This window comes from Aphis gossypii, unplaced genomic scaffold (genome assembly GCF_020184175.1).
Source record: "Aphis gossypii isolate Hap1 unplaced genomic scaffold, ASM2018417v2 Contig00050, whole genome shotgun sequence".
In the NCBI taxonomy this organism is placed as follows: Eukaryota; Metazoa; Arthropoda; class Insecta; order Hemiptera; family Aphididae; genus Aphis; species Aphis gossypii.
The window spans coordinates 19703-44637 of record NW_026082991.1 but is presented as its reverse complement, the minus strand read 5'-3'; the positions used below and the strand labels follow the sequence as shown (position 1 = coordinate 44637).

General features: G+C 25.7%; 1 protein-coding gene and 1 long non-coding RNA gene across 6 annotated transcripts; one reads left to right on the top strand and one right to left on the bottom strand.

Annotated features, from left to right (window-relative positions):
- The first annotated feature begins 8955 nt into the window (after positions 1–8955).
- On the top strand, positions 8956–22233 carry LOC126553023 (juvenile hormone esterase-like). 5 transcript variants are annotated; one of them, XM_050208221.1, is made up of 11 exons: positions 8956–9248; positions 16112–16262; positions 17477–17614; positions 17707–17860; positions 18735–18920; positions 19151–19338; positions 20258–20420; positions 20514–20677; positions 20947–21115; positions 21492–21621; positions 21744–22233. In XM_050208221.1, the coding sequence occupies exons 2-11, from the start codon at positions 16134–16136 to the stop codon at positions 21901–21903; spliced, it is 1581 nt and encodes a 526-aa protein (XP_050064178.1). In that variant the 5' UTR covers positions 8956–9248; positions 16112–16133; the 3' UTR covers positions 21904–22233. The 5 variants fall into 5 exon arrangements, with proteins under 5 accessions (XP_050064178.1, XP_050064177.1, XP_050064175.1 ...); XM_050208220.1 differs by having other exon boundaries at positions 8989–9248; positions 16112–16301; positions 17710–17860; XM_050208218.1 differs by having other exon boundaries at positions 8989–9248; positions 16112–16301.
- On the bottom strand, positions 22188–24242 carry LOC126553029 (uncharacterized). The gene is made up of 2 exons (XR_007606433.1): positions 22951–24242; positions 22188–22324 (listed from the first exon to the last, which is right to left on the bottom strand). It is a non-coding gene; the product is annotated as an uncharacterized LOC126553029 (long non-coding RNA).
- Between the last annotated feature and the right edge of the window lie 693 nt (positions 24243–24935).

Below are 24935 nucleotides of genomic sequence, written 5' to 3'. Positions count from 1 at the left end.
AAATTTTCAAGTTTTTTTGGTCATCCAAAATTTTTTTACCGACACTTCAAAAAAAAAATTCGCATAAAAATCGAGAATTTCAGTGGTCTATAAATAACTCAAAAGGGGTCAAAATTTTTTGAAAATTTATCTGTATATAGATAACACTAACATAAACATTTGGTGAAAATTTCAAGTATTTACAGTGATTAGTTTTTGAATTACAACCATATAAAAAAATCGATTCGGTCGAAAACTGGTTTTGCGTAAAAATTCCCGTTTTTCCGTCATTTTTTTTTGTTTTTCTCAATTTTTTTTGAAAACTGTTGGAAAATGTTTACTTTTTCCTCTATAATGCACCAAGAATATTTACTTTCCCATTGGAAACTACCCCCGAAGTTTGAAATTGAAGCATTATTTCGACTAGTTATGCTGTACACAGACACAAAAAAAACATACATCATTGTAAAATCAATACATTCATCACTCCGTTCAGAATCTAAAAATAGCACCAAAAAATCCAAAGTACTTCAAATATGTAAAAAAAAAAAACAACAAAAAAATTTCATATTTAGAGCCGTTGGTGCATAAAACAAATTTATATTGCTCTCTAATAATTTTTATCTGTACCTATCCTGCTATAATAATTAGCAAATGTTATAAAATCCTAACCTGGCCAGTAGGTACAGTTGTACAGACCGTCTCCACTTTGAAAAGTTGTTCTTATAAAATCATCTTTACTATACAACAGAACAGGCTGGTTCTCAGGATTTTTAGTTTTAATTGTATTAACCCTTGGACCTATATTTACAATGTATGCGTTGATAATCATTAAAGGTATGCCTATGTTAATTAAATATTACCTTTACGGCCTAACGCTTATCTATTACCCTTTTATTGTAGGTATTTAGTTTATTGGAATATAATATTATCAGTTATGTTAATCGATAATCGTTAATGGTTCTTACTCTTTATTAAAGAACATAATATTGTACCTATACGACCTACTCCTACCTACTTTTCTAATGCGTTCTACGAGTTACCTATATTATTCCAATAAAAAAACGAAAATATATAAATAATAATCTAAGTCTCAAAGCCAGTTAAAGGATATAATTGCTTGTTATATTGCATATATGGTTACTTAGAAATTATGGTAATCATATGACTTATAATTTTAATTGTTATTTATTTTATTGTTGATATAGGTTTAATTATGGGTATAATATTTACCTCTGTTTAGGTATAGACTGTATAACAGTTACATTCGTGGTCTGCATTGTTTGCCTTTACTTAATTATAATTTTAAGACGTATATGCATGATGGTTATACAAAATGACTTACATAAATTATTAAAAGAGTACATTGACTTATACATTTGATAAATTGCAATATTTAATTAACCGACTACGTATACGCTTTGTTCTACATAATAGATCATGTTAGACATTTTAAACATAGCTATGTATTTATCAAATAAATTTATCCTTGAAAAACGTATTTATTCATTCATAAATATGTTCAAATTTTTCTTACGTGTGTTGCAATAACCTTTTCTGTTAATCTATATATTATATATATATATATAAAATGCTGTTCGTTGATAAGCGCATAACTTGAAAACGGAAGGATCGATTGAACTTGTTGTTTTTTCTTATACATGTTCGTAATAGTCCATACATGGTTTTTTATGGAAAAAAAAAATTGGAAAAGTTATCCACAAAATTGAAAATTTAAAAAAAAACTGAAAGTGCGCTTTTCCTATGAAATTTTTGTTTGAACTTCCGACCATATTAGAGTATATAACGTTTGCCGGATAAAGTGGATCAACTATAAAATATAAAAACATTTTATGATCAAAACATTTATTGTTATATATTATAACATATATCTATATATTTATTGAAATTTATGTATTTTTTATTTATAGATATAATTGATTAAATATACATAAGTATATTTAAATATTTAATCAATGTATACTATTATACATACTAATATAATAAAGTCGAAAAGTTTGTTAGTTAATTGTTTAAATGCACTATGCCATTATAATCTCTAAAATTATCAGTCGGATTTAGAAAAATTCTGTATGCATGTAATAGTCCAATTCTCGAGGAAGATTATTGGCTATTTAGGTATAGTACGCAAAAGTTTGGTGAATGGGGTTATATAATATATAATACGGGGTTTCGAGATGCCATTTTTTACTGGCAACAAAGTGCATGGGGACAGCTAGCAACATAATATAATTTAACATCTGTACTTCGATTTTATTTTATATTAGTTCTATTTCTATATTAGGTATAATACATATATAATAATATTATATAATACCAATGTGGCAATGTCCTATAAATTATAATATATATATTATATCAGTGTTTCTCAACAATTTTTACTCAACACTTCTTTTAGATTTTCAAAAATCTCATCGCTTCCCCACTACAAAATAAATTAAAAATAATTATAGTTTAATTTTGATGATCAATAATTTAATTTTAGTAAAAAACAAAACTCAACAAACAATTTCTATTTTTATATACCTACTAAATTTTAATAGTGTGTATACAATATACATTTTATTTTTATACATACCTACATAGTTCTGTACATTACTTTTGTAACATTATCTTAAATTATTTTTGACTGTACATTTGTATGCCGTTAGCTTTACATTTTATTGTAATAAGTTATGAACTCAAAAATAAAATTCATAGTAGAATCGCCCTCTTAAGTAAAACGCAAACGCCCTCTTCAAAATTAAAAAATCCCAAGTTATTGGAAACCATAAACAATGTATTATACAGTATACACTTACAGTCCACTATACATTTACATGTTTTACCATAACATGTAATTCAAGTATAGGTATAACTGTGTTAATTATTATTTTATTCTTTATGCCTATTTTTAAGTTACAATAACTTCTACAATGTTCTAACGATCTAACTATTTAAGTATCTATATTTTGTATCTAATATATGATTACAGGTACTTTTACATACCTAAAATTTTTTTTGAAGGAGGAGGAGGTTAAAAAAATGTTAAAGTATTGCAAATTATTGTTATTATTAAACAATTTTGGGGGGATTTAAAACCTCTTAACCCCCCTGAATACATCACTAGGTATATACCTATGCTATTTTTTACTCTTAAATTTGATACCTACGTCGTTTACACAAATTTTAGTTCGAATCTATACATAGATTAAAGGTTACAAACTTAGGTAGTAATTTGAAATGTCATATGTAATTATTTCATCTCGTTAAAAAATTTTTTCTTCACTAGAATAAGGGATCAATGTCCTATGATAATATTTTGATACTAAAATCTTTTTGTATAGGTACATAAATTATCATGATAATCAGCGTCTAGTAAATATATTTTTTAAACAAATAGCTTTTATTCTATTGATCCAGAGATTCGTCATTGATATACTTGGTTCGTGATCGTGAAGTATGAACATTATGTAGAATTTGAAATTAGCTAAATTAGTTGACGTCAAGTTTAGTTACCCTCTATAGTCAAGATTTATTAGTTTTATTGTCGTAACCTGTGCTTGATTTGAGGGGGGATGGAGTTCCCCTTCTTTTTAATTTTTTTTTTTAGCGTACCCCTTCTATTCATTTGAAACGGAACGCTAGGAACGCAACATTTACTATAGTGAAATTGTAAATCATCAGTTTTTCTGATGCAAAATATTTAAATTTACCTATAACCTATAGCAATAATATTCGTACCTACATTTGAATCGACATTGATTGTTAAATTACTAAGAAATTGATATTGTATTGTGCCCACATAAATATAAGCATAAATATCTGTGATAATGCCATAGATACATTTTATGGATTAAATCTTTATAAATCGTATTATAAATTATAGTGTCATTGGATGATGTAATTAAGTTTTTTTTTGTAGAATAATTAATTAATAAACAAGTGTTTTTTTTAATATTTTTGTATAATAAATTTAATGATTTTTTGAGATAATGGGTAGCTGAAGGGGGGTGTGGGGGGCTTTGGCCCCCACGGTAATGCGACAGTTAATTTTGTGTGGAACGCTCGTTCATCAAACATCCGCTGAATCTCCCTTCTAGTTTTTTTCCAAATCAAGCACTGGTCGTAACCCATTTTATTTATCTAGAAATGATGACCTATTTATAAATTATAATCTCTCATTTTAAGTACAAATATTCTACAAATTCATTCATGGAACACTAAACCAATATTACCTAGTAAATGTTTACAGTTTTCCGACACTCAAGATATTTGTACCACTCCATATGGAATATTTAAATCAAAAATAGGCTTTTTTATTGAGATAAAATGCATTACTTTGTTAGTTTTTGTTGTTATTGATATTAAAAAAAAAAATAAAGGTAAGTGGGTTGTGGGTACCTACCCATTGGACCGTTTTGCTGTACATTGGGTATTGACTATTGAGAACTAAGGTCGCTATTATAATCAGGTGTATTAAATTTATATTCGATGATGTATCATTACATACAAAAAACGATTTTGAACTGAAACAGTTTTATCAACCTATACCACCAAGTGATATGTTTTTTTATGTAGCTATTAACTAATTAATATATCATTATTTATCGTTATAAATAATTTTGTTTAAATAATGAAACTTAAAATGTCTATAAAAAATAATGGCCTTTATACATATTTTAGATTTTATAGTTTTATTATGAACTACTTATAAAGAATATTGTGTACCTATTACATTTTCAAAATTTAGTCCCAGCTAATAATTGTTTATCGACATTTATAGAAAAAAAATAAAACATTTCTCATGCTTATAAATAATTTAAAATTTGTTAAGAAAAAAAAAGATTTAATATTTTGTTGTGTAATGAAAATAATATCATATATATTTGGTAAAAATTTCAAGTACCTATCTGATAGAAAACTTTAGATGAAATTACGGTGTATTATAATAAATTATTTGTGAACAGCGAGGACTAAACTTTTACGTTCCTATACTTATTATTACATTCTATATTCACAATGAAATTTTCAAAAGATTTTAATTAATTTTAATACCATGCATTGCCCGATTGCCGGACTAAAGGCTAAGTGAGCTAAAGTCCAGGCCTCCTCAAAATTTATTATGGGCTTGTAGCTTTTCTACAGTTATAGATATACAATTAAAAAAATGAATTTTAATAATATTTATTTAAAGATACATTCATATTAATAATTTGAAATAATTTTCAAAGTTGGCTCTAATTTAAAATCGACTAAGATCTTCACAGATAGAACTGATTTAAGATAGGTCGAACGCAGAACGCATTAATAATTATGTAAATTGAAAATTACATAATATGTAAAAAAAAAAACTCATTTGATGACATTTTTCATACTTTTATAGTAAGTAAATTAAAAAAATTTATTTTTAAACATTTATTTGTTTGTATTTTTGTATTATTACCATATATTTTATATTTTTAAACTTATATAATTAAATAGTATTTTTTAATAAATTTACTCTCTGGAAAAAAATATTTTTCTTATTTAACTAATAAATATCAATTGACTATTGATATATTATTATAAAAATACTTTTTTTGGTAAAATTAGGGCCCCAAAAATAAATAACCATACAGGGCCACTAATTTCATTAATCCGGTCCTGATACCATCATGAACCTTCTTTTACGATAAAGCAATAGTATTGTCTTAAAAGTTAATATAATAATAATACATGATATTGATTTAAATATATACTATTTTAATAGTTATTAATGTTTTAATAATATAATAAAAAAAATGTTATAAACAAAAAATCTACTATCATAGTGTATTATACAAATAAAATAAATTTGGTACTTTAATAGCAATATCAACAAATATATCATGAACTATTTTCATGACGGGTCGCATCAACAATCACTAATCATTTAATGAATCAATGTATAGTAAGCTAATGGTCCCTTAAATATGATTGGTCCACTATATTTTATTGAACCATTAAATGAGTCAATTTTTCGTGCAATTATATACGGTATAAATAATGTACCAATATAGGCTGACAAGTAACAGACAATTTTTCTTTGCTCAGAATCGTATTTTGTAATTAGTATATTATAATGATTTTTGATTGATTTTAAATTTATTATTATTTAATGAACATTGCAATGCCTATGTCTCAATGACAAACCGACGGCGACGAGGTACGTCGACGTACTGTACGTTTGTACCCTTTTCGACACCCAAATACAATATACTGCGTACAATAAAGTTGGTTACCTACTTTCCCCTTTTTATTTATATCAAATTCATTAGGTAATTCATTTTAGTGTTAATGCTCTTAATATTACGATTAATTACATCATTTTTGAAAATATTAGTTTTACTATGTTTTATTGTTAACACTTTTTAAGTTTTTACTTTTTCGAATAATAATATACATATATACATTTTTAATTTCAAATATAGAATAGTTTTTGGAATGAAAAGTATTATTTTGATAAGAACATACAATTAAATTTAGGATAAGAAGTTAATTATTTATAAATATTTAATAATACTATTAATGTTACGGAATCCTAGATTCAAATTCAAAGTAGGTAGGTACTTGTAGTGATTTAGAAAATGATGTAAAATATATTAAAATATAAATATTAAATAATATAATATTCACCTAAATTATTGTATTATTTTGTTACCTATAAAAATGTATAAAATATATATTAATGTTTTGTATTATAATACAATACATATTATCATTCATTCATAATTATTTAACTTAGTATGATACAAATATACAATACTTACTAAACTTAATGTTATTGCATAGGAGCAAAGTAATATTAAGATTTATAATTTTATACAGTTTAGTTACCGAACCTGCCAAAATTTTAACTAAATATAACAGGATGTAAAGCGTATTTTATTTATTTATATATTTATTTTAGTGTTTTCATTGACAATTATTAATTTGATATTAGTAAAATACTAAAATATGTTAGGTGTATGTACTGATTCTGGTATACCTATAACAATTGATTTCTATGTAATACGTTAATTCAATTTTCTAAATTCATATAAACATATATACTTGAGATAATATATTGTGGTTTAAAATTTTTAATTATAATACAGTAAGGTACATGCTTTTATCTACGTTCACTATTGCATCATTAATAATCAAGTATACTGTCAATATTACTCGTACGCATAGCCTGCCCTACCTATCTGTATACTTGCTCTTGTTTTAGTCGATAAAATATCTTTATAATTTTTTTTTTTTATATATATAAAATAGATAGGACTTAATTTATAATATGCATGATGCCGTGATGGAACAACGATATTATATCAACATGTAATGTGTAACTCATACTTTCATAAATAAATTAAGAATGATGATTGTTTACTTTTTAACCATTGCATTTTTAGTTTAAAATATTTGTTTTTGTTTTTATAATGACTAAATATACATATAAACTTAGTCCTTAATGACTTAATTATTAAATTAGCCGATTAAAATAATTTTGATCATTAATTTACATGCTTAAACGACAAACAATATTTTGATTAAACAAAATAATAATTAAAAATTAGTAACTGTTAATAATTGGTATTAATAAATAATAATTATAGTCTTTAACTATATTATAGCCATAATAATACTTATATAATATACAGATATAGGTATAGAATATAACTGCTCGTATATTATAAACTTGTAAGCTGTAAGCTCATATTATTTTAAAATAAATTTAAAACGCATCAGTATTTTAATTTGATACATTTTTTTAGCTTCTAAATAGAGTAGGTATGTTGTATGATATTACGATTTGTAATTATACCATATAGGTAGGTACCTTATATAAATTAGGTCTTAGGTATATTGGTATATGAATATATGATTATTATATAAATTGAATATTCATAATTAATAAGTAATAGTCTATTAAAATATTTTGATTTAAATAAAATATAAATACAACTTAGTACCTATTACTATTGAATAACACGGTTTTATTTGATCCAACATTGAATCATATTATACATTAATACATTATAAGTAGGTATTGGAATTTTGAAAGGTTTCAATAATTTATCTAATGATTCATAGGTACTTTTTTGTTTTTTACAGTTTAAACAGTTTTTTATTATAGCTTAAAATATTAGATAGGCTATAATATGTTTAATTGCATAGCAGTACGTATACTGGTATACTTATCACATATTATATTATATAAATATAAAAAAGGATTTTTAATTTAAACATTGTATAGCCTAGTAAGTACCATAAGATTATATATAAGTTCATAGTACCTACCTACCTACTTTGACTGCTTTAAAAAAATTAAAATATTATGAACATGTTATTTCTACCTAACTATTTTTGTCTTATGTAAAATATGTTTTTATAAATAGTTCCAAGCCCAATAGGTCGTAGGGTAGGTGCACAAAAGGGACATAAATATCATACGGAGGAGATATTCGTATTATACAAATTAATTTATGGGTACCTATCTAAATTTTAAATACATGTTGTCTAATAAATTGTATTAATTTTTGGGTTTAATAAAAAGTAACCATTTTTAATCATATGATTAAAATAATTTTTTTGTAGATATTGAATATCGTCTTATCGATAATCAACAGAAATAAAATATTAAAATATCAAATATTCCAATATTATCGTGTATTTATAAGATACAATAATAAATTGATGGTTGTACGCGTATCTGTTTAATATTATGAATGCGCGTATAATATCATATGTACATTGTACAATAACTTGTATGCTACACGATATAGATGATTTCAGATTTATAAAGAAAAATATACTACTTACCCATAACATACCTATAGGTACATATTTTTTTTTTTTATATTACGACAATTTTTGTGTTCCACAGTTAAAATGAAACCTGCTCACTGGGATCGCTGCGGGTCATCGTGTTAAACTGTTAACGAAGCTATGCCGATTTTCATCCTCGAGTAGCGACTAGCGACTGGTGACTAGTGAGTAGTGAGAAGTCGTCACTATACATAGTCGAACGTGCGCTAAATACGAATTACACGAATAAACGGCTTGAGTCTATTCAGTAGTATTTGACGTACAGTACCTATTATTATAGTCAGTACTATAATTGTACTTATGCTGTATGGTTCTTAGTTGGAACACCTACATTAATCGCGTGCGTTTCTATAATTTATTTTTCTTTAAATCGATTCAAATCATTCTTTTTCACTAAAGTACCTATAATAATAATACGACAGTCAATTTTCAGACAGGTAAGATTTTTATTTTCTGATTTTTTTTTAAATATACAATTGCAATTACGGCAATTGTCTAAATATAATAAAAGTTATAATAATACCTAGGTATGTGCGTGAGACTTGAATAATATAAAAATATTTTGACCAATTCGCTGTGAATCGAGATAATAGTGTAAATGTAATCGTGTAAAGTCGATAATAAAATATGTTTATGATAGTCGTGTACCTACCTTAATATTTTAGTTAGTTGCGATTTACAATTTGTATACTATTACTCTCTAACGTTTTACTGCAGTATAGTATTATATTCATTTCCTTTGTCATTACTCATTATTATTGTATTCAAATTTTATTCCTTCGTCATTTTACTTATTTACGAATTACGAAAAAATTTTATTTTACCCTAATATTTCGTGATTTGATAAGGTAATTCCTTAGTCCTCGTGGGTCGTGGCTTGTCAAAAGACGATTTTGCTTTTACACCAATTACGTTATCTAGTGGTATAATCCTCGAAATAAAATATGATAAACCGCTCAGATTTAAACAGACGTACCAACCAATTATCTTGCTATAAGCAGATTAAAAAAAAGGCAAGATACAATTTTTATCATCGCCGTTCAAAAGTATCATTTCTACGAACAATTTGATTTTGGAATGAAACAGAAATATATTATTACCGTTATAATAAAATAAATAAACAAAATTATTATGATTAGGTACTTTCAAATTATATGTACCTAAATATGTAAGTACTCATAAATTAGCATTAAGTTTTAATATCTTCAACAATTATTATAAAAATTATGTTTGGTTTTAAAATTATTTACTAAAACCATGTGTTCATATGCGCATGTATAATAAAATGATAAATAAATAGATAATTTTAATTTTTTTGAATAATTTATTCGCTGTCATAAATTATAACTTTGGTTTTTTAAGTATTCATCTTATTATTCATAATGTATGAACTAAATGATTTCCTGTTTATGCATTACGATTGTTGTTAATTTATTTTTTTGATGTATTTTTACAATAATTAAACATACTTAATAAACTCCAGTAGATTTAAATTAACCTATCATTTTCCGGTCAATATTATTGTTCTATAAAATGTATAGAAGGGTAAATACATTAAATACAAAATTAGTATAGTAAAATATTAATTTAGATCTATAAAAACTGCAAATTAAAGTATAACATAGTACTTAAAAGCTAAAAATCATCGTGAATTTCCAATTATCTACCTACATATTATTGATATTAAAAGTGTTTTATGTATTTTTACAAAATGGTATAAATCAGATAATTTGTATCATACACAAAATTAATAAACTTAATATTTGAAAAAAATTATTAAACGAATTCAGTATTTTGAGGAACATAAACACGATTCTTGTCTAAAAATGTATGTGGAGGGAAATGGAAATGTTAGGTTAGGAAAGAAATACATTTCTTTATTATTTTGATAAAAATGTACAGTGAAAATAAACGATGTGTCATTTTTGGAGGAAAATAGTCCCACCCAAATATCCGTATTATAGCGATCCATATATAAGTCTTTCAGATGGTTCTATATATAATAGCGGGTTTCTATTTATATAATGCATACTTTTAACAATATTTTATGACGATCATTTATTACACATTTACTCCAATCATAATAACATTACAAATTACGAATGTTAGTAATTAAACATAATAAATATTAAGCATTTAAAAAAAATTAATTATATCTTCTAATCAATCGGAAATTATTAAAACAATTACGTTATCTACATACTTACGTATATGTTTATGTTTGTATATTATTTTTATAAAATAAAAATGTATAGGTACCTTCCAGGGACGTACACACGGGGGTGTTTTAGGTGTTCAAACACTCTCCGAAACATTTGATTTTTGTAATAAAAATGTAATACTAACAAATTAAAATAACTAATGTAATAAAATTTGAATAAAAATAAAAATACTTAAACAAGATTTATAAATAAAATAAAATTATACCTATTGTATATTGACGCGATGGGTACAAGATAATTTGAAAAAAGTTCTATTTTTTAATAACTGATTTTCACCCCCCCCCCAACCTTTTTTTATTGCGTACGTCCATGAACTACCTTCAGTAAATATTATTTCTAACTGAATTTTATTAGCGAGTATTTACATGTCGTGAAGAATATAACTTATTGTTTATAATAATTATTTATCATGCATAATATTGTAGTTTTATATAAATTATTACGAATAATTATGTAATTATTCGCTGTACTTCTATGTATGTATTAAAAACGTACCTATAGATAAACTATACCTACGCATTCAATACGATGTACGATGATGCTATTTTAATGTATATTATAGTTACCTACTGCACGCTATCATACTGTATGCTGCACCCGATATAAGACTATAACAACTATAACTGTATATTGTATAACATAATACATATACCAGTTGGCACGTGCACATGTCTGCTTGTTTTAGTCGCGATCGATGCATAAAATTAAAACAACCATTATGTAATATACTAATATAGTAATGTTTGTACTTGCGGCGATTACTTTAAATCTATAGAGTATAGACACAACATTATATTATGTGCGCACGTGAACCGGCGAATTTCACAGATCCGGGTTTAAGTCAGGTTATGTTTAGTCTCGTTAAGCTGCGTTATTTACAGTTAAAATATATTTTCGGTACAGTGTCGTACCTAGTTAGTAATTTTCTTTATTTATATGATGTGACACATGAATTAAAAACCAACATCCATTTTTTCACTATGAGAAATTAATAATTATGCGCAATATGCTTTATTTTGATACGCGTGTATGATCTCATTAAAATAACTGTTATTTACATTTTTTAATTTTTTTTTTTCTAATAAATTAAACCACAATGAAATTTTTCCACGCAAGGATTATAGTATGAGCACAGTTTGAGAACTGCTGATGTAAGCATCAGACAAAGTACGTTGGTAAAAAAGTATAATATATACAATGTCTGATATGTTGTATAATATACTGTATACCGAATTCATTGGCGCTCGATAAATTGAAACAGTGGCGTAGTTATGGAGGGGATATGGGGATAGATCTCCCCCAGAGCTTTATTTTTTAATGTTCAATGCATTGACTTATTGAGCCCCCCACTTTATATTTAACTAATAAATTATATAACCCTCCAGAACAAAATCATAACTATGCCACTGAACTGAAACGAAATGTGATTCATTAAAATAAATAGTTTGAAAAAAAATCGTTGTAGCTATAGTTAAATAAAACTGCATATTTCACTAATATTATATATTTTTATTCTTGCACGTGTGAATGTTAATCTGATTTACGTATAGTGTAGGTTTATAAGTGAAATTTATATTATAGTACAGAGAGTGGTACCAAGTAGCTACTAACAATATAAAGGTAGGTTAGTAGTTTGAAAAATTGTACTTATTCGAATAGTCGCCGTATTGAAGAAAGCCTGTTATAAAATAACAAATTTAAAAACTGAGGAACTAGCTCTTATTGTATAGTACTTACATAAATACCTATAGCTATCAAAGCTATGTAATGATTTATTGTTGAATTCAAGTTTAACTAATACATTACAGTGACTTGATGACGAAATATACTCAAATCTTGTTGTACAAGTACATTTGTAATATTTTTTTTTGTTTATTTTTTTCTCATCTTTTAAAAGTACTAAACAATTTTCTTCTTCTTTAGATGATCCTTTAAGGAATATACTACCTATTTGCTACCAGAAACTGTCTTTAAAGTTAATAATAGAAGCATTTTTCTATTAAAAAACACGTCATTATTAAACCAATTATCATTTCGTTCAGAATCTAAAACGTAAAACGTATTTGATATTGAAAGTCACTTTCTGAACTAATCCATTCTTTGCTTAACCAAAGTTCAAGGTGAATCATATATTCATATACATAGGTATAATATTACTAATCAAATTAACACACAGTTAAGTTTCACCTAATGAATTCGTGTAAAAGATTATTCAATAGGTTACCGAGACGAGGTTATCGAAATGTTCACTTTGCGGAAATCACGCGAGGTTAGATTGATAGGTATTAATTATATATTTTAATATCTAAGTGTTAGGTACCTATATAAATTTATTTTCAATTCTTTTGAGTAAAGATCTATACTTAATTAATATAACTTTGCTTAGTGCTCGGTAAAATATTATTACGTGGTATTAGTTATCAGAAAAAAGCGGATATTCATAATAATTATAGGCAGATAACATATTATATTAATTAAAAAAAACATTTTTAAATTTTTAAGACCAGACAAAAAATAAAATTGTTTGAAATATTGCAAATAATAATATATAAACGTTTAGTATTATAAACGATAACAACTATACACAATACGTCAATACAATGTATAATAATATGAATTATTCGTGTATCTGCAATGACGCAGGGAAGTTTTTTCTCGAAATTTCATTTTGATCTGTATGCTTTTATCTGTTTTTGTGTCTTTAATTGGTCAAGAATTCCTTTTAAATGAATGCTTACTGGCTACTGATATAATTTTCAAATGTATCTGATCTTTTTATAAATTATAAGAATGCTGTTTGTATAGTATCACGTGTTGTGGTATTGTGGTATTGTGGCCTGTGTAGTTGTAGATAGTAGTTATTATTATACATTTTTATTTAAATTGTGTCTACTATAGTTTATAATAATATGATGAAATGATTTTATTTATACATATGTTATGCATAAAAACCTTGGAACTTGCTCTGTTATATAGGTTGTATATGGTCATTGAATAGGTTAGGTTAGGTGATATATATATATCCACCTTGATATAGGTACTTTGTTATCGAATAGATAGGGATAGATAGGTGTTCTTATTCGTCAAAAGAACGATAACAGTGTGATTTTATCAGACATACCTATGTTCAAATAGTTGCATTTAATTATAATTAAGATTGGGATGGTATTTTATGTAATATGTATTTGTTTATTCTTGTTATAATTAATTTTATAGATAATTTAAAAAAAAATGTATTATTAACTATTATTATTTATAACCTACATAGCCTATAATTTTTAAAAGTAATTTGAACCAACTTTGATTATTGTTTCAAAAAAATGTGTATTTGTAATTGATTATTATTTTTGAAAAATTAGTACAATTAACTATATGATTTAAATAAAATATTATTGATTATTAAAATTATAATTATTTAATTGGCTATTATTTGAGAAAAATATACTACTTAATTATCATTATTATATCAGATAAATTTGGCGCAAATACATGATGATTGATAGCCACTTAAGTCTTAAGTATAGGTATAATATTTAAAATATATAATCTCATACCTATATAAAGATATAAAATAACAGGAGAGATGACTCATGGCATCATGCATAATATACCTAATAATAAATAATTAGAATAATGTTGTTTTTAATTAGGTAACAGACAATTAAAGAATAATACGATTTTATAAGAAAATTGTAGTAAGCATGGCTGCGAGGATACTGTTCCCGGATATTTTATTGAAGAGGCAATTATGTGTCTATTTTATTTTCCAAATAGATTTTTCATTTTACTACATTCAGTCTCCTCTAAATAAAAATTAACCAGTAACCACAAATTACGCAAATGTCAGTTGTTACCTTGCGCAAAAATTCTGTTTAGTGGACTATATTTTCCAAAATATATAGGACGTGAGTAGGTACAGTAAGTTCCTAAACAGAATGTTAGAAAAGAACAATAGTTAAACATAACAGATACGTAGAAAAAGAAATATGTTCGAGAAGTATACATATATATAATTTTATTTTTATTGTGCAAGATTGAAGATTAAGAAGATACTAACATATTTTAAGTGTCGAGAAGGGTTGTCAAGTATTGTAATAGAATATTGATATGATATTAATGTAGGTAATTGTATAGTAAGACGATATAGAATGAATATTTTTTTGTAGTTGACATTGGTAATAGTTAATATTATTTAAGTTCATGCAGACTGTGGTGTTAGAAACTTGTAAACAAAACAAGGGACAGTTTTTTATTTTGACATAATTTCTAATATTTAAGTTTAATAGAAAGTCGAATCATTGTTTAATTTTTAACAGAAACACGCAAAATTGCTAAAAATTAGATTTATGCTCATTAACACTTTCAGAAAACGACATCTCAAAATAATGCAATAATTTATATCTATACATAAATACTATTATCGGAAGGAAGTAAAATAGTCACATAATATAACAAATCGTCAAGTTAAAAGTAGTAAATCTTGTAAACGTATATCAATGGGGGTTATAATCAATAGCAGTGTAGCACTCGGCGACGAGGGACGATTGGGTGTTAATGTAACAGGTACCTATACTGAGTGCACTGAGAGAGCGCAAGTCGGCGGCGATCAAAATCGGTTTTACTGCGCATCCCCAAACGTCACTCTGCCATAAGGAAACCAGTTTTGACAGGAGGGAGACACAGGAGGATGCGCAGAACTTGATAGCCCGACTTGCACTCTCACGGTGCACTCAGTATAGTTGTTACAACAAATCCAGCAATAACAATTTAACGACTAACGATTGACTGTCGAACAGGTGTTTCGCTAAGCCGATGATCGATGGCTAAAGGTACCATCGTTATGAGCTTACAATATTATAATTACCTATTCATAACCGGTCCAGAAATAACAAATATTATTATTATAGATACCTATAAATATTATGTACAAAAATGATAAAAATAGAAACAAATGACAATAATAAAAATATCATAAAATGTTTTTCATAAAAATATTTCTACAAATCACTGGTATTTTTTTCAATAGGACAGAGTATTAAAAGTTCATCAAACTGTATAACAATACATTTATTTTCCAGATCATAACACTCAGTGGGGAAAATGGAAGTCGTCATTGAACAAGGTGCTCTAAAAGGACTTAAAAAAAAAACGCTATTGTCAAACAAACCTTACGTCAGTTTTCTAGGCATACCCTACGCTCAACCACCCGTTAACGACTTAAGATTCAAGGTGAACAGTTTCGTACATATATATTGTCAATTACAGTTGGTACTTTCTTTAAAGTTTAAATATATAAAAATAAAACGAAATATATTATATTATAGTATAATATCTTTGGTATCAATACTAAATAATAATCTATTATACTATATAGAACGTATTGTAAATATTATGTTTAGAGCAGTTTTTTTAATGTTATATATTATTATGTGTGATAAAGGCCTTCATATTATTAAGGTATAATAATAATATTTCATAATATATTATATTATAAGAAAAAAAACTGCACTCACTTATTTGCACCACACTGTGACTAACATTCCAATTAATAAACTAAAAAAATACTTTTATGCATAAATTAGTTTACCCATCGGTCATGACAGTGGGACCTATTGATTGTTCTATTAAACGATTTTCATCTATAGCCATTTTATTAGATACCTTTTTAACTTTATAAAATATACATTATACATTTATATTTTACTTAATAGTTAATTTATTTATTTATTAACAAAATATGTCATCTTGTGCGTTGTTGTTTATGTAAAATTATCATTTATCATCAATTGGCAATAACAAGTCCATATTTCAGAAAACAAAGATATAGAATAAATTTTTGAATAAAATTAAATAAAAATTATCCGCTTGTATATAATTTATAATATAACTATATTATAAAAAAAAATCGTCAATTCAAACACAGTGGTGCAACTTGGAGATGGGGGGGGGGTCATGGCATATCTTAGTTCAAATTTAGCACATCTTATTCTTTTAATACCTAATTATTATTATTGTGCTTTACTGACACTAAAATAACAATATAATATAGCATGAAACCCATAAAAATTATGTTGATTTAAAATATATAATATATTATAATTTATTTAATATGAATGAAATAAATAAAAGTTACTCAATTTCTCTGAGGTATTGCAGAAAGTCTTAATACATCACGTTTTAAAGGTCAAGTTGCGTCTATGTCAAACTAGTTTTTGGACGAAAAGACTAATTTTTCCGCTTTGTTGTCTCGCTTTCATTTTTTATTCCTCAACAAAAATTTCACGTAATTATTCTGAAAGGATTAACATAATATGAATATATGATTATATAATAAGTAATGAATTTATCTTAAATTATATTTTATAATGCTTTCATTATAATTTTAGAATACCATAGTACTGCAGAAAATATTTAAAACCATATTTGAAGATTTGTTTTTATAGGCTCCTGTCAAACATCCCGGATGGTCTGGAGTTTTAAATGCTGTTTCAGAAAGAGACAAATGCACGCAGTACGTTTTTATGACGAATCACATCGTTGGAAGTGAAGATTGCTTGTACCTAAATATATCGGTGCCACAGGTCGTAAAAACATTTCATAAAGTTTGATACTCTATTATTATACATAATTTGTGGACTTTGTGTATAATATCTTTGTAACTTACTGTTATTAGCAGAACGAATTGAATGGAAAACTTGCTGTTATGATATTCATACATGGAGGTGCCTTTAACTATGGCAGTGGGTCAATGAATGAATATTCTCCCGATTATTTTATCGACGAAAACGTGATTGTCGTCACAATAAATTATCGTCTAAACGCCCTAGGTGATCATTAACAAGATATTCAATTAATAAATGATATTATTATATTAAGTATATTATAATTCATTTGATTTTTTAAAAAAAAAACAAGAATTTTTATACAAAACCAATTGTTGACAAAATTGCTCTTTTACATTGTTATAATTGTAATTCAAAAACGAATTACAATAGGTACCTAAATACTTGAAAATTTCACCAAATATTTATATTAGCATTATTTATACTTATGTGGTTAAATTATTAAATTATTTTGGTTTTTTTTTAGCCACTTTTACCTAGACAGCTAAAATTTTCGATTTTTCTAAGTATTTTTTTTTTGTAATAGCGGTATAAAATTTTTTAAAAAGTGTGTAAATTTTATACAAAGTATTTTATATACGTTGTTCCTTGTTCAAAAAAAAAAAAATAATAAATTGTTATTTACAATTTATTTTATTAGCGTTTAAAGTTCAAATATTAACAAAATTCGTCGAAATCATATGAATATTAAATTTGCAAATTATTTTGTAGTAAAAATTTATAAGAAGCTAAAAATAAAAAATTTAAAACAAGTTTTTCCATAAATTTGGCTTACCAACAATAATTATAAAAGAAATTGAGCATGGGTCGATTAAAAAAAATTATCTTAAGTTTATATTTTTACAAAATCAAAATTCTTGATAAAATAACAATATACTATCAAATAGTTTAAGATTTTTGTTATAGATAGTTAAAAATTACTAGTTTTAGAAACATTAAAAACACCAGTTTTTTTAAATTAGCATTTTCTGTAGGTACATGATATATAATTTCAGCCAGGTCTTTAAAACATAAACCAATTAAATATAATATAAAAATAATTATATAATAATAAATTTAAAATATTATTTTTGTTCAGGATTTCTAAACTTGGATATTGACGAGTGTCCTGGAAACGTGGGCTTGAAAGATCAACTATTTGCAATCAAATGGGTTAAAGCGAATATAGCTGCATTTGGGGGTGATGTAAACAATATCACCATATTCGGTGAAAGTGCAGGATCAGCGTCTGTTCATTATCACACAATATCACCACAATCCAGAGGTTAAATTTTAAAAGTTTTATTAACTACGACAAAAAAATAAAAAAATTATGTTAATAAATTCCAATTAAATTTTCGTATTATGCCTACAATTGTATCGATTGTCAGTTGACAATTACTATCAAGACTTGAGTCTATTATTGTGATATTCTCGATCCACCTAATATTGTTATCATCGTTAGACAACAGAATAATATGATAATCATTAATATTTAATATAATTTAATTTTAGGTTTATTCCAAAAAGCAATTATGCAAAGTGGAAGTGCCTTTAACCCTTGGGCGTTTACTGAAAATCATAAAGCTTCAGCCTATAAGTTAGCCAAAAACTTAGGATGTTTAAGTAATGATCCCAAAGAAATACTAAAATACTTAAAAAATGTATCAGCGATTGATTTAGTGAAAGAAACTGAATTCAAGGTTTGTAAATATTGAATTTTAATTAATTTCTTTACAGTAGGGTGACCACTGACCATACATCCTATTTTAAATAGGATTGTCCCGTTTTTTGTAGTATTTATAATACATATATTATGTAATTATTGTATATTGTTTCATGTTTTGACAATCAATATACCTATATTTTACTCATTGCAAAAAAGTGTCCTGTTTATTTATTTATTTTTTTTTTTGAATATGGTCACCCTACTTTACAGGTACAAACACACAAACACATACAAACATAAAGGAAATTATTATATATATTAATTCTAACTTCTAAGTAAAGTACCGTAATAAATCTTTGTATATGTACGTTTGAGTGAAGAACATTATTACAATCGTCTTACTCCCAATAAATCTATAAAAATTTAATTAGTCAAACTGTAGGTATAATAATAATATACGAAAAACTAATTAATTTATATGCTTAATTAAAGTATTTGTAACTTTAATGTCAGTGTGGTGTTAATAACTATGTATATGACATTGCAGGAGAATACAGTGGCTTTGTTTACTCATTTTAATTAAAAATTTAGTTACTATAAGATTTTCATAAAATATATTACAGCAATAATTATGGAAAACTGAAATCGAGAAAAAATGGTTGAATTAAAGGACTAAAACCTAAAACACATAGTTAAAAAACTCGGAATCTTAATAAAATTTAAAAAAACACTATAAGCTATTTTGCCCAACAATAAGAAAAATGTTGTGTCTCACACGTGGTCTTTTGTATAATTTGTTTTATATTATGTTTAATATGTTTTGAATATGTCCATTTTGAAAACGATACGATCTTGTTGGTAAAATAGATGACTTTAAACAATAAATCAGAAAATAATAATTTCAATGTATTTGTGAGATAATCATAAATATTAATAATGATTTATTCATAAAGGACGAAACAGATTTTATGGATTACAAATTTGTCCCATCTATTGAAAGTGATGTGATCAGTAATCCATTTTTACCAGCTCACCCTAAAACTTTAGCCACCTCTACATTTCCAGTACCCGTAATCATTGGAGTTAACAATATGGAAGGAATTGTAGCATTAACTGGTGAATATATCTTTTAATTCGATTATAATAAAACTAATATACTTACATTTTTAGTTATATTAAAGTCTTACAATTATTTTTTTTTATTTTTAGAGGATAGAATAAGTCTATTTTCCGATGATCACCACATTACAGATGAAATTTCAAAACTATTTAGAAATCGGTACAGTACTGAAACTATAAGTAAAATAAAAAATTTTTATTTTAATAAAAGTAATATCAGTTCTGAAACAATGAAGTTGGAAAACATATGTAACGTAAGCACGATTTATTGGTAATTAATTATTATAACTGATAATTTAATCATTAATAAACATCCATGGTTATTCGAAGCCATGTATTTATAACGTTTTAGTAAAATAATTATTTTATTTCAGGAATAAAAGTCATTAAGACATTAAAGACATTTAAATTTAAATTTATTTTGTTATTATATTAAATAATCGTCGATTCTTTAATATAATAATAATTTTCATTACAATATAATTGTAGACACAACTTTATATTTTATATAATATGTACACAGTTGCACAGTGATGTATTTTTTTTCAACGGCGTTTATGAAACCTTCGATTGTTTTTTGAAGCAAAATGGTTCACCAGTTTATGAATACGAATTTAAATTTGACGGGGAACTTAATGGTGCAAAAAACATGATTTTTGCGACGAGACCAATTCTTCGGCACGCAATAAAAGGTTGTTATAATATAATATATTAGTTTAAAATGTTATCGAATGGACAAAAAACAGTAGGTACATTTATACTATCATATCAGTTGTAATAAATTATTAGGTATCTAAATAATCTTTTACTTTTATTTTTAATTTAAATTAATTGATCGTTTTAAATAATTTAATATATAAATATATCTTTGATTCATATATTTTCTGATTTAAAAATCTTTATCGTATTAAATGGAGTATTTATGTGTTCATTAAAAGACTTTAATCACATGTATAGGTACATTTGATTAAAAATGTATATTTTTAATATTATATTGACACTTGTTTGACTTTATCGAAACAAAATAATACTGAATATTAATTAAAAACATTATCGATTTACATAAAGGCGCATGTCATGCGGACGATGTTAATTATTTTTTCCGTGATCTATCTGGGGTAGATCCAAAACCCAACTCTCCGGAACTTGAAATGTGTAAAATGATGTGTAAAATGTGGACAAATTTCGCAAAGACAAGGTGTGTTAAAATTTTTTTTTAATTCATGTATAGTCTATAACTAATATTATGATTCCGTCACTATATGACTGGGTGTTTATTTCGAAAAGTGAATTATAACGTTCAGTATTGTTTGGTTTTAGTAATCCCAATTCACCGGATTTAAGTTTCAAGTGGATTAATGCGACCGCATGTGATTTAAAATATCTGTCAATAGATGGAGACAGAACATGTATGATCCAAGGCATGATGAACAATAAAAGATTTCGTTTTTGGAAAGAATTATCTGAATCCATTGTTTAGTTAAAAATAATGTCCTAGATTGTATTTCGTAATTGATTAATAATTATTACTTTTTAACATTAAATAGTGTATAAAAACCTATAGCATTGATTAATAACATTTATTTTTGGAATAATTTACTTAATGTTGTAGTCTTATATTTAGAAGAAAAATAACACTACTAACTATTTTTTTTTTTTTGTAGTTTAAAAAAGATTTATTCTAAAGAATTGTGTATCTTATCAATTACAGATTAATAAATAAATTTCTAAATTTAATATATAATTTTTGCTATAGGTACCTAGTATGATTTATTCATAAAAATATTCAATAAATATTATACAAATTTAATTTTGTCTTCATTTCTTAGTTCTTATACAGTTGCACCTTGCACAGTGATGTATTAATTTTCAATGACTTTTATCCCAGCTTTGATCATCTCCTGTAAAAAGGTAAAAGAGCTCTAAAAAAAAATGTAAAAATGCCCTAAAAACTTCAAAAAATGATCTAAAAATCAAAATAAATGAAAAAAAATTATTTATAAATAATACATTTTATTAATTAATTTTATTTTATCGGAGTATGTCTTAAAGAGCATTTATTTTATCAATGTATAACACCAAAAACCTCACAATAATAATATTAAAATGATTTTTTTAATGTTATAGAAATTTTCTTTAAAACCTAAAATTTGAGATAAAGGTCCCCCAATTATACAAAAACTACAAAAAATGACTTAAGATATGAAAAAAATTACTTAAAAATGTTGAAAAATGACGTTTAAAAGTAAAAAGATACATTAATAACTTAAAATGCCTAAAAAAGCAAAAAAATACGAGTACAAAATAAAATTAGAATATTTTGCATCCAGGGAGCATGAATCAAATTTTTAGCCAGACTTTGGTAGTATTCCGAATACAGTATTCTGAATACTACATTTAGAATACTTTTTGAATATATATTTTTTTAAATTATTCAATACGGTATTTTGAATACTTCTTACAAGTATTCTGAATACAGTATTCGGAATACTTTTTAAACGTCAAATCACACTAAAATATTCCTTACTTTTTTCGTCATTTTTGTAAAACCGACCTTTAACAGCATGATACATATACGTCCAATGATCTCGTGAGGAATCGTTAACCTGGCGATACACCACCATACCGTCCATACCAGGCAAGTCCATGTGATCGTTTTCAAAGCTCTGCGGCACGCTACTTGGATCATTAATTAGTTGCTCCTTGAAATTATTCACATAGGCAACACAACTGATACGCGTTCATTTGATAACACTTTTATCAGTTATTATCAATCACTGTAGTTAAAACTCAAAATTAGAATTTAAACATTTAAATTTTAAACTGTTCTCTGCTTCTCTCATCTAAATATTACATATTTCTTAAGTATATTAATTTACTAATTTTTAGGTAATTATATAAATGTCAGAATTTGAGTATTCTAGTACAGGTAATGAAGATGAGAGTGATGAAGAAGAATTCGTTTTCCCAATTCCATCCACTACACAGAACAAAACTACCTTAAACAATATCAAAGTTTCAAAAGAACTGAGTTCCCACTATTCAAATTTATTTATTGATTCTTTTAGTTTAATTGATTTATTCATCAAAAGTAAAACATTAATGTACAGCTCGTTTTTAGAAAGTTTTAGTTCTACAAAATTTCACGAAATCTATGCTAAACCCAATAGAGGAGGAAAGCACACATATGTATCCCCACGTCATTACATTACAACCACACAGAATTGTCTTGCAGTAGCCAGCAAGTTTTTGAGATCTAAATCAAAAGAAGCACGAATAGGTGCTGTTTATTTGTTGTACACACGAATTAAGATCTTAATTCGTGACTGTGGTCATCGCCGCCATTTACCGCGGTCGCGGTCGCGACCGGCGTAACCGATCGGAACGTGGTACGTTCAGCAGCTCATGTACATTGTAACTAGTCGATAAACGAACATGGCCAACTTTAAGTTTCTAAGATATATGCTCATATTATCGGTTTTATTATATAAGGTGAAGATATACACAATATACTAGCCACTAAAATATTTAAATATTTAAATATCATCTTTTATCATCATGGGAACATCTATGTTTATAATGTTTCATAAAATAGTTAAAAACAAAACAATACAATATTGTAAAAAAAAGTTTGAATTATAATTATATTTTTTTGCGATTAATCAATCGAAATATTTCTGCTATGGCGTTAAGAAAAATGTTCACGACCCAGGTACATATTTCGCTCAGTAGCCAAAGGGCACTATAGTTCGGGGTACTCCTTCCCTGAACTGGTTGACAATTCGAATTAATTTGTTGTTAGTTGATAACCGAGTACTCTTAATGTGTTAACAGGTATCGTGGACCAAACTGGCGTACAGTACAATCCGACAGAGATTCTTTGAAACATCTCCGGCCGTGTTTGGAGAAAAAAAAGTAGCTATGAGCTATTTCAACACCAAGCGGGAGTGGAATAGTTGTTTAACTAAAAGTAAGTACAATAATCATCCAAAACATAGCTAAGTAATATAGAAATTTGTTTCATGGTAACACGAGTTCACATTTAAAATTTATAGTAGCATATTTTGCATATTTGACCATTTTTTAATTATAAGTGCATATTTGAGCATTTTTAATATGAAAATGGTAGTTTTATAATTAAATAAATATTTTATACAAAGAATATTAAATATATTATAATAATTATTAAATAATATAAAAATATATTCAATTTAAAAATGTTTTTTAAAAAGTATTTTTTTTTTATTTTAGACTAGAATTCGGGTGTTAGAAGAAAATCAATTATTTATTATGACAAGTTTTTTTACTCTAAATTAAAATTTTATTAATTATGTCTACATATTAAAATAAAAAGGTTTTTATTAAATACTGTTATTTAATTTTTTTAGTGCATATTTTAATAGCATATTTGGTAATTTTTAAAGGCATAAATGCATACATATTTTAAGGTTTTTTAGGGAATGAAGTCCCTAGCCCTATTTATTTTATTGCATGAAAAAAACGCATTTGCAA